Source organism: Jaculus jaculus, chromosome 2, assembly GCF_020740685.1.
Source record: "Jaculus jaculus isolate mJacJac1 chromosome 2, mJacJac1.mat.Y.cur, whole genome shotgun sequence".
Lineage (NCBI taxonomy): Eukaryota > Metazoa > Chordata > Mammalia > Rodentia > Dipodidae > Jaculus > Jaculus jaculus.
Genome location: NC_059103.1, coordinates 75,610,294 through 75,622,615, shown reverse-complemented (window position 1 = coordinate 75,622,615; position 12,322 = coordinate 75,610,294). Strand labels below are relative to the sequence as shown.

The 12,322-nt window shown below is 39.5% G+C and overlaps 1 protein-coding gene across 3 annotated transcripts in view; it reads right to left on the bottom strand.

Annotated features, from left to right (window-relative positions):
- Positions 1 to 519: 519 nt before the first annotated feature.
- Herc3 (HECT and RLD domain containing E3 ubiquitin protein ligase 3) overlaps positions 520 to 12,322 on the bottom strand; it is a 161,431-nt gene continuing 149,628 nt past the window's right edge. For all 3 annotated transcript variants that reach the window (XM_004665418.2, XM_045143073.1, XM_045143074.1), the window contains 3 exons: positions 4,346 to 4,529; positions 4,047 to 4,149; positions 520 to 1,701 (listed from right to left, as the gene is read on the bottom strand). In XM_004665418.2, coding sequence (XP_004665475.1) covers positions 1,493 to 1,701; positions 4,047 to 4,149; positions 4,346 to 4,529 — 496 coding nt within the window. In that variant the 3' untranslated portion in view covers positions 520 to 1,492. The remainder of the gene's footprint in view (positions 1,702 to 4,046; positions 4,150 to 4,345; positions 4,530 to 12,322) is intronic.

Here is a 12,322-nt window from a genome sequence, read left to right as displayed (position 1 = left end):
TCTACAATCCTTCATCAAGACTTGATGCTGAATCACAGTTCATAAATACTTCATTTTATATACATAAGACTTTTCTCTAGTTATTAGGAATTCCAAATTAGGATTACATGGATTCTTTGATCATGCAGAATTTTCTTATCCCATAATGAGCAAAGTTGAGCAAGTCATTCTTGACATATATATTTGATTTAACACAATTCCCCTATTATCATTGTAAACAAACATTTCAAATGTGATAAACAAAAATTCTACCATAAAGAATGTCTTAAAATCATAATTAGGGAAGAGGAAAATAAGTATAAGTGGAAATTTGAAAAGAAATATTTTTAAAGATACCATGCATCCACCAGCAAAAGGGAAAACCGAGTCATGTAAAAATAAGAGGAAGAAGTAAAGAGAGGAAAGTGGAAGGGAGGAAGGGAGGGAGGGGAGGAGGGAGGGAGGGAGGGAGGAAGGGAGGAAGGAAGGAAGGAAAGAAGGAAACAAAGAAGGAAGGAAGGAAGGAAAAGAGGAAAGTAGAAGGAAGGAAGGGAGGGAGGGGAGAGGGGAAGAGAAGGGGGGGAAGGAAGGAAGTTAAGTGGGAAAAAGAAAAGGGAGAAAAGAGAAAGTTGCAGAGGACATAAATTTTAAAAGGACAAGAAATTTATCGTTTCTACATTTCTTAGGCAATATAGAGACTAAAAACTTAATGCAACTTCCTCTACAAGCAAGATAGAAGGCTGAGAAGGCCTGTCAATTCATTACATGGTCAAAGGGATATGGCTGAGAATAAGACAAAATTAGGCTCATCAGCAACTTGACACTGCTCTGCAAATCTTTAAAGAGGCTTAAGAAGTGGGCACAGTCATGGAAGTAGCTATTTCTTCAAGAACTATTTCTTTTGAACAAGATGTGTTCATAAAGCCTAGAAATTCTTATGAGTTCTGCCACAGTAATGGGCCTGGACCAGGCTTCTTAGAACTGGGAGAGCTGGAGAAAGTCTTTCCTCCTAGTTAGAGTGAGTACAACAAACTAGGTGTTCTCAAAACTGCAGAAAAAAGAGGTGTCCTGTATGTGAACACAGGAAGGGACAAATTAATCACATCATTCTTATAGAGGAGTGCTTAGTTAGGTAAAGGACAAGGAGGCACTGGGAAGAAACGTCAAGACTGAGAAAGATATAAGAAATGAAAGTTTACAAATCTACTGCCATTTTATTTAGCAGAGTACAACACGTTCATGGGTGCAAGGAACATGTTATTTAGTTGAAAATAACAGAACAAATCAAAACCAACTCCCATACTAAAGCCAACTTTAACCACATTAAAACCCCTGCTTTTTCAAAAAGGCTGCTCACTACTTACAACTCCAGAAACACATAGACCATGTTAAGAATTTGAAAGTCTCAACTTACTTAGACAATAAAAAAATAGAAATCACTTCCCATGATATTGTGTATAGGCCTCACTGTGGCCACAGAGGAAGGAAGGAACACTGAGACAAATTGGGAGCCTCAGGCCAAACTAAACCCCTCATAGTTGTCAAGGGCCTGAGTCAGCCTAGCCCTCAGAATCTCTTTGCTACTATACTTAGGGAGGTCAAGAAGGTTGTAGCAGGTGTGGGCCACAGGCAAGTATTCCTCCCCACAGGCTGTGGACTGGATGACAATCTGCAGGCTAGCCATGCCATAGATGGGAATCCGGTCACTACCAGTCAGGAACACTGCAGAAAAAGGAAAATGGCATTAACTCCTTTGCAAACAGAGAGCTAAAATCAGCAGTACTCTAAGCATGACGCCTTGTGGCTCACCTGGGAATTACAAGTACATTTACCTAGCAATGTATAAACAACAGAACTATAGGTGTGTAGACATGTTCTCAAACAAAAAGATGCCTCCATGGAATGTATGCCCTAAAACATTTTATGAGCCTTCACAAAATCAGAAAGAAAATGAATTATTGACTTAGGAAAACACAGCCTTTCATCAGAAGAAGCTAGGCAAAATCCCAATTCATTGTGACTTCAAGGTCTCATGCTCAAATATCTAAGAAATCACCAGCTGAGTTACTGAGCTTCATCTTAGAATCTATTTGTTCCTATTCACCTATATTTTTCCATAAACCAGAAACCGTACATTATACTTGACATTTTATATATGCATTGTGACCTGGCATAGCTAAATAAATCCCCATGCATATACAAAAATGATAGCTGTCCTTTCCTATTTCCTAGTATCAAAGTATTTTCTTATAGTTGACTTGCTAGAAGTTATTACAATTAAATCATCAGTTAAGAAGCAATTTCAGGGCTGTATAGTTGACTCAGCAGTTAAAGGCACTTGCTTGCAAAGCCTGATGGCCCGGGGTTGATTCCCTAGTATCCACGTAAAGCAGATGTACAAAGTGGCACATGTATCTGGAGCACATTTGCAATGACAGAAGGTCCTGTTCTTCTTGCAAATAAACAACAAAAAAAAATTAAAAAGAAGCTATTTTAAATACTCTGCCATTTTCTCAGGTTATTATATATAAGTATTCTTGCCAAATCTCCAGAAGTAATAGAAAAAATTCCATAAGCCCAATGGTCTCTAGCTGGAAATGCCTTTTTCTAAGTCATTTCCCAATATCAGAAGAGCAGACTTTTCTTGAAAATAATAGGCCTATATGTCCACTTGGCAAACCTACCCTGTCATTTAACTTATATATTACTGTATCTCATCAGCTAGTGGATCTGGGCAGAAAAGGGAGATCTTCTCAAGTGTTGTAGTATAGGATCCCCATTCCCCCTCATCTCTGTTCCATGTGAGCAGGAGAATACTGGATAAGTCTTGCATTAATATTAATATCTGCTTGTTCTTATACAGCAAAAGACACTTGTTTTCAAGACCTGATTTTTGATTGATTGACTGATTGATTGATTGATTGATAGTTAGATAGATAGATAGATAGATAGATAGATAGATAGATAGATAGATAGATAGATATAAAGTTCTAATGGGCTAATTCCTGACCCTGATTAAACAATGGTGAAAACAGAAAGATTGAACCATTTCTAAAAGGCTGAATTTATTCATGAGAAATAACTTCACTCTCCTTTCTAAAGCTATTGTCCTACTCAAATATCATGCAACCATTTGCAAAGGGCTACATACTGTATCATAACAATCACAGGAAATGTCTGTGATGGACAAACCAGAAAGACAGAAAAGCAGGAAGAAGCACAGATGGGAAGAAATGGGGAATGATTGCTAATAGATATGAAGTTTCTTTCTTTCTTTTTTTTTTTTTTTTTTTTTTTTTTTTTTGCTTTTTGTTTCACTCTAGCTCAGGATGACCTGGAAATCACTCTGTAGCCTCAGGGTAGCCTCAAACGTATGGCAATCCTCCTACCTCTGCCTCCCAAGCGCTGGGATTAAAGGCGTGTGCCACCCAGCCCAGCTAGATATGGAGTTTCTTTTGAGGTGATAAACATATTCCAAAGTTGATTTGTGATACTATTATAATTCTGTGTATACTAAAAACCACAGAGTTGCACTCTTTCAAGTGGGCAACTTGTGTGTTAAGTGAATCATATCACAACAAAGTCTCCATAAATCAAAATGTGCCTGTTCACCCACAATGGACACCATAAAATATTCTAGAATTCAAGAGAGAAGGAGGTTGATCAGAAATGCAACACTTAAAGGAATCCTTATCATTTGAACCATTATTTTCATTTTTATCTAGAATGGAAACAAGGTCTCACTATTGCCCAGGCTGACCTCAAACTTCTATGCTTAAGTGATCCTCCTTCACACCTCAGCCTCCCAAGTAGTTAGAACTATAGGAGTGCACCACCATGACTATTATTTTTAGAGCAGGTGAAAATCAATGAAGTATTTCTTTTTTCCCTTTATCTTCCCATTAAGCAACATATATAGATCAACAACCAATAATACTTTTAATTAACATATTATAAACAAATGTTAATTCATTACTCTTTACCACTTAGAGTGTAAGTATGTTATCTTACACTATATATAAGACTAAAATGTGGGAAAATATCACTCTGAAATTCCTAATACTTACAGAGAAACTTCTTCTTCTTTTCCAGTGGAAACTCATGGAATGTTTCCCAAAATAGCTTCACAGTGGGATGTGTGGCTGAGTAATCACCCTTGTAGATGGCACTCTGTCCAAGTAAGACAGAAGGATAAAAATTTACCACACATAGTAAAGAGTATTGATACTAAATCTCTGAGCTTCAGGAGAGCCCCCACGTCCTACTCAATTGCAGCATGCTGTGAAGGAGAACCGACCACCCGAGCACATCTGCCCAGGCTGCTGCTGCTTGGCCAGAGATCAAACACAGCATCCTTTGAGCTTACCTCCTCTAGTTCCTCCCAGTTGTAGTTGCTGTTCCCCACCATCATGGCCCTCAGTTCTGAAGGCTGGAAGAGCTCCAGGACTTTGCCACCACACACCTTTAGGAAGCCACTGGAGAAGGCTGTGTACCACTCATGAACTGAGATTTGGAAGATGTAATTCACATAAGCATCCACAAATTCCTGCCTGCCAGGAAATCAGAGAAACAGAATATGCTACCTCCAATTCTTACTTAATTATGAGGACAACCATTTATAATGAGGTTAAGAGAGATTAGAACAGTATTTCATCAGGTTTTCAGGTAGCACAAAGCATACCAGCACTTTATCCCTTCTCCTCAATTCTTAGCCTTTACCATGTGTCTACGGTGCTCCAGGCAGAAGAGGTCAACTAGATATAACTTCATCTGAGACACTCTAGTTGTCATCTCTTTGAAAGTCCTCTTAGATTTTAGTTCAGGAAAAAATACCTACCCCCAAAAGTATACTATAATAGTTCCAGGCTGTTTCTGCTATCTTCAGAAATAAAGTCACCTGATATTTATGTTCTGTGTATTTTAAATCATAATTCTTATGGATGGCAGCTTGCCCAAAACAGACCAATAGGAAAAAAAAATGTGTCTAACAGACTAAGAAGAAAACCACAATGTACATATACACAATGGAATTCTACTCAGCAGTAATGAAAAATGATATTACAAAACTTTCAGGAAAATGGATAGACTTGGAACAGCTAATACTAAGAGAACTCACACAAGCACAGAAAAACACACACTGCTTGTTCTCCCTCATCTGTGGTTCCTAACCTAGGACAGCTAGAGTTGCAGGTTTACCTGACAGATAACTCTAGGGACAGACAAGAGGGATGGCAGGGCTTGGGGGATGGGAAATGAGGAGGGGGGAGATAAACACAAAACCAAATCCAACATGAATTGATACCACAGAAACCTTCCTCCTGGATAGCAGACTAAAACATATAACCCTCAATAGGAGCATGGAGGGAATATCTGCTAAGAAAGGCTTTGGAGATTATGGTGATTTGATTAAGGCATCCCCCATAAACTAATGTGTTCTGAACACTAGGTTCCCAGATGATGGAGATTTTGGGAATTAACACTTCCTGGAGGCAGTGTATTGTTGGGGGCAGCCTTATGGGTGTTACAGCCAGTTTCCCCATGCCAGTGTTTGCCACACTCTCCTGTTGCTATTGTCCACCTATGTTGGCCAGGGGGTGACGTCCACCCTCTGCTCATGCCATCATTTTCCCTGCCATCATGGAGCTTCCCCCTCAAGCCTGTACGCAAAAATAAAACTCTTTTTCCCACAAGCTTATCTTGGGTGATTTCTACCAGCAATGCTGAACCTAACTGCAACAGAGATGGTGGGATGAAGCCTAACCCTAAAATATTTGGCTCTGGCTTATAACTCCCCGTACAAGAAATTGGTTACAACCCACATTGATCAGAGAGACCTATGAAGTCCCTAAAATAAGACAGGCTTTTGTCAAAGCCTATGATTACCCACCTGATGTAAAAGTAAGATTTTATTACTGAAGTCACCACATGCTGCCAACACAGAATATTGAGAGACCTGGCTGAATCTGTGAGGAAGCCAGTTCCCAGATGGTTAGCCCTGTATAGTGCTGAAAAATGCTACACGGGCTGCTGGTGGAAGATAGCCCACAACATTGTGAGCAAGCAAGGGACCCTGTGATATGAAAGCAACCAGCCTGACAAAATGTACACATCTATGTAATACTGGCACACAGCCTGGGTGGGTAACCAATAGTTCACTGACTGGCTATGACATCTGCTCAGTGGAAAGCTACTCATAAATGGGGACCAAGACAGAATCCTGTGGAGAACAAATTATAGACTCTAATGAGAAGCTTTCATGAATCTTTGGTCAAAAGTGAGGCTACAACCATCAAAGTATCTCTAAATTAACAATGCTTATCTCCTTTAACCTATCCTGATCTCAGTCTCCATCACAGAATCTGTTTTTCTTTTTCAGAAAATAGCGAGAACCAAGAACATCCAAAAATCTATCAATAAGACAGTAATAGAGCACTGACTCACTGTCAGCAGATGAACCAGCCCTAGCATAGCAGCTATGGCTCAGATGAACTGGCAAGATGAGCAAGAGGGCAGCTTCCATGGAGAGCCTGAAAACTTGTGCCAGGGTGATAGAGAAAGACACTGAGGATACTCAAAAGGCCCCAGAGCAGAAATTCAGAAGCTGCTGAGAGCTCAATGCTAAAGTAGACTTAAAGCACACCCACCAAGACTCAGGGAATTTTGTGGAAGAGGGGCCAGAAAGAAAGTAAGAGCCACAAGATAAGTGGGAATATCTAGAGGCACTGCCGCCCCCCCACCACCAGACTTATAATGACTGACTGCTACTCTCAGAAATCATAACCCACAATGCCATGGTGAATACCAGCAATCCCATTAAGGAGAGCCCTCAATACTGGAGGAAGGAAGGGAAATGATGGCACCAACACATGAGGTATCCAAATGTTTTACTCAATAAAAATAAATAAATAAAAGAATACCATAGTGAATATTTCTTCCTATTTGCACTTAATTCCAAGAAATAATTACTAGGATGCAGGAGACCTTCAAGTTCTAATACTTGTCTCCTAATTCAATGGCCATGTTTGGGACAAGACAATGACTTCTAATTCTGGGACTTCTTTCTTTTTTGTATTGTTTTCTTTGGATAGATCTTCTAGATGGCCTACATTGGCCTCAAATTATGATCCTCCTGCCTGAGTCTCCCAAGTACTGGAATGACAGGCTTGTGCTACCATGCCCAGCAATAACTCCTTTCTTATAAATCTATTATCCAAGGAAAGAGATCTAAAAAAGAGCTCAGTCTACCTAACAATCAGACAAATTGAGATAACGCTGATATACTACATAAGCCATCAAACTAGCATAAGCTTGAAAATAAGGAAACATTGTGGAGAAATTAGAGCCTCACACATAGCAGTAGGAAGATAAACTAGGGAATGATAGAGACCATGTATAGCTACTGTGGAGCTAAATAAAGATCAACAGAATGAGAAAGGCAAAAGCTATTTCATCAAAACTTACCACAGGGCCAGGTGTGGTGGCACATGCCTTTAATCCCGGCACTGGGGAGGCAGAGGTAGGAGGACCACAGTGAGTTCGAGGCCAGCCTGAGACAACATAATGAATTTCAGGTCAGCCTGGCTTAGTGTGAGACCCTACCTTGAAAAACCAAAAAAAAAAAAAAAAAAAAAAAAAAAGAAGAAGAAGAAGAAAGAAAAAACTTACTATAGTCAAACAGCTAGCCATTTTTACCTGTATATGACAGAAACGCAAAGGCAGGCAGAAGAATGGGAATACCTCATAGTGAAAAACTGGAAGGCTTCAGGAATACCCTGCAAAGAGTTCAATGGCATAGGAAGCTGTGACCTGGATGACTAGAGTGGCAGCCTCAACAACTGCTCAGGGTTGTATGTATTTGTTTTTCTCTGGTTGGTGCTAGTTGGTAGTGGGGGCAAAAAGAAAAAAAACAGTCAGTTATTTAAAATCCTGGCCAGAGATTCAAAATTCATCAAAGTACTGAGAATAAGTGACCAGAATGCTCATTGATAAATGAGACATATAGATTACTCCTGCTAAGGCTCAAGGAAGAGGAAATGGAAAGAATGTAAGAGCCAGAGGATGGGGAGGAGTGCAGTAGAACCCTACATTCAAGACATGACACAGTCATTGGATTCATGACCTCACAGTGACTATTACTACTTGCTCAAAACATGTACAAAGTTGGGACCATCAGCATTTAATCATGGATGGTGGAGGGGGTCATGAGGCCCCATCCCCTCCTGAGTACTAGTTGGCAATTAATGGTTGCCAGGGAAAGGAGGAGACACTATCTCCAATGGTTAGTTGCATGCTCTGGTAAGTAACAACCCACTCATACTCATGCAAGCAATCCTAGTTAAACTCAATGAGACACACACAAACATCAAAGTATAAGAGGGACTACTTGGGAAGAAAATGGAGGTCATTGAGAGAAGTATGTGGAGAGGGGCCAAGAGAAGATAATGTGAGGAGATTAAGAACAAAATGCATTATATCTGTGTATAAAAATTGTCAATAAATAAGAATATCAATCATAAAAAATTAGTCTTATTTTGGCTGATACTTTCAGAGGTTTCAGTACATGGTCTATTTATAGGTCTTTTCAACCTGTGGTGAGGTAAAACATCATGGGTGAACACATGTCACAGCAAACTGTTATATCAGGTACTTTCTCATGGGTGGGATACTCAACCAGCTGAAGCTTAAGAAAGGAGAGGGTTCATTTTTGGATTACAGTTTTGAGAGGAAGTTAATCATGGCAGGCACAGGAAGCCAGCATTATATCATCACATCAGCAGGAAAAAGAAGGGAGACATGAATGTTCTATGCTCAGCATGTTTTCTCCTTATGCAGTTGAGGAACCCAGACAATGGGATGGTGTTACCCATAGTTAAGGTTGGTCCTTCCACCTCAACTAATCCAATATAGAAAATCCCTCACAGACAAGACCAGAGATTTGTTTCCATGATAATTCTAAATCCTGTCAAGTTGGCAACCACAGATTAACCATCACAAGTTTGCCCCTTGTAAACTTGGACTCAGACATCACACTTTTAAACATAATCTTCTACCCCTTATCCCCACAGGATCATGACCATCTAATACAAAATTTACTCAGTCCAACTTCAAAATCCTTATACTATTTAATAGTTCCAGTACTCTGTAAAAGTATAGAGTCTTCTGAAACTCAGAGAAATTCTCAATTGTAAGCTTTTATAACATCAAAAATCAGTTATATACATCAACATGCATTGGCACAAAATAAACATCCCAAAGCCAAAAGGGAAGAATAAAGACATATCAAGGAATGATCAAACCACAGTGAGATCAAAAACCCTAAAGGAAATCTCCAAATCTTGCAATTCCTTGTCTGGCATCTGGAGTCATCATCGGATCATCCGGGTCCAAAGGACTGCAGTAGCTTCACCGCTCATAGCTTCATAGCTCTACTGCCTGTAGCCTCTCTTATGGGCCAGACCCAACCTGAACCCACAGCTTTTCTTGGCAGATGACCCATGGTTCTGGCATCTCTAACATCCTTGGGTTTCTATTGCAACTTATGGTTCATTTTTATGGCTTCATGAAGTAGCTTCTCACAGTATCCTAGTACTCAAAAACCAGGGTGACAATTCCACAACCCCTACATCTTACTCTTTAATACTTCTAAAATCATAGTGGCAATGCTACCAAGTTCTGTTTTCAGATTGGGAAGAAGCCTGGCATCCTTGGAACATAGCCCTAGCAGCATGTATATGAAAACATTAAAAAGCAGAGACCTCTTTTAGCATTCTTCTTTTAGGACGTGTTCTTTAATTTTTATTCTTAGTATCTTGAAATTTCAATAGGTTGATATTGGACTACTAGATAACATGGTAGCTTATAAGCCACATTTGAATAAGTGGCTGATTCTACTTAGGGAACAGGAATACTGGATTGCTTGGCCAACTGCTTCTCCTGTCTATATGACTTTACTTGCTTATGCCCCCAGAGAACTTATCTCATGATCAAACTTATTGACCACCACCATTACCACTGCTATAGGGGATGCTGACAGACTAATGTTAAGGGCTTCTTCCATGGAATCTATGAAAGCAGCATCACTGGGAATCTTATAGAAAAGGCCCCTGGTGACCACTGCCCCAGAACTGTTCCATGTGCCAGGAACGACACACCAGCTTCTAATGGTGCTCCAGATACTGCAGGGAAATAGCTACCTGCATAACCTGACTGCAGCAATGGCTTCTGGATGGAGACCAGTTAAGCCATCTCCAGCTCACAATGCAGTCAAATATCTCCACTAGTGAACATCACACAAGTGTGGCTCTCAGAACCACTAAGAGGAGAATTTTGTTGGTGAAAAATAATATGGAGCACAGTCAAAAACAAACCTTAAAGGAGGAATTGGGATCCAATTAAGCAGAGAAACTTGCAGCAGCAAGACAGTTCTCTAGGGCCCAAGGTAAGAACACTAAAAATCTCAAGATGAAATCAAACAATGAGACCACTTACTTATAATATCCTATATCTTGACCCAGCTTGCCCTTCAGCTATTTCTTCTTTATATAAGACCCAAGAGAATTTTGCAGACCAACCTAGTCCTCCACTGTTCTTCCCTTCTGTCATTTTTGTTTGTTTGTTTTTCAAGGTAGGGTCTCACTCTAGCTCAGGCTGACCTGGAATTCACTACGGAGTCTCAGGGTGGCCTCAAATTTACGGCAATCCTCCTACCTCTGCCTCCCAAGTGCTGGGATTAAAGGTGTGTGCCACCATGCCCAGCCTTCTGTCATTTTTAATTTTTTCTTTCTTTTTTATTTTGTTACTGTTTCTTTTTCCAACAAACATGGGCTGCCCTGTTTTGAAGGTTTCTTTAACTCAACCTCCTGTGAGATAAAAATGGTTTTATGTTACCTCATTTCATATATTTATCACTTTATTTTCTGTCTACCTTTTAAAAAAACTCCAAAATATTTCCCCCACCTTATTTTGCCTCTATATTTCCTACTTCTATTTATTACCCTCCTCTACTTCTTATTTATCCGCCTAATACTACTAACTAGCCCCACTATACTTTTAAAATTCTTTTTCTTTTCTCCCCCATTTATACCCACAATAACTAATATATCACTATATACAGATATACAATCAGTGTCCCTTCACTCACTAAAAGAATTGATACTTAAAGAGTGATTATCCTTTACTCAAATGCTGCTCTATTTTCATAGCAGATTTATCTCCAGACACTTTTGTTGTAGATAGTATTATCACAGTGGAAGAATGAAGATAGAGCCGGGCGTGGTGGCGCAGGCCTCTAATCCCAGCACTCGGGAGGCAGAGGTAGGAGGATCGCAGTGAGTTCGAGGCCACCCTGAGACTCCATAGTGAATTCCAAGTCAGCCTGGGCTAGAGTGAGACCCTACCTCGAAAAACAAAAAAAAAAAAAAAAAAAAAAAAAAAAAAAAATGAAGATAGAAAACAGGTGCTTTGAACTTTATTATAGCCTAGTACCTCCTCAGCATTGCAATAACCTCCTTTCCATGCCAAAGATAAAAGATATCCTTTGAAATTAGGCCAAAATAAACCATATTCTTTTTAAGCTATTTCTTGTCAGGTATGAGCAATGAGATAGTAAGTAATATATAAAAGGGTACAGAGCTGAGGAACCATAGGGGCATTTGGAACCAGGTTGTGGGCAGAATAAGGAAGAGTTTGGAACACTGGACTAGACAATCCCTACAATTCTGTAAGTAGAGCTTAATATATGGGCAGCGTGTATCTATAACACGGGCTCCCCTAGACTGTATCCTTACCATTGGGATCTTTTTTATCCCAAGACCTTAAAAAATAAATGCCTGTTATTTTTTCTGCATGTAAGCCTGACATGAATATAAATTTGAAAATGGAGAACAATAGGCAACAGAGGGAAGTGTTAAGGTTAATATAATTTTAAAATTAGACATAGTTTAAAGTGCCAAGCAAAGGCTATTGAGACTTTAAATAAGGGTTAATATATTGAGATACTTTTTAGCCCTCTGTATGGTTCCTCTCACATTTTCTTGATCACTGTAATGTAAATTATATTATTAAATTTTTATGTGTTGTTTAATTTGTTGAAACATGGCTTTGAGAGAAGGTAAGCTCCATTATTTTAGAACAAAGCAGGTTTACTTCATGTGTCCTCCAAAACCCTTGTCCTAGGACAGACTGGCCCCCTGGCTCTATGACAAGGGAAAGGAGAACAACAAACAGTCCAAGGGATAGAACCACTAAAAATGTGCACGTGTCTATAGATGCACTTTAAATGATGCTAAATGGACTAGAAATGGGTTTACAATATGTGTAAAATAATGTATCTCTCTGCTTCTAG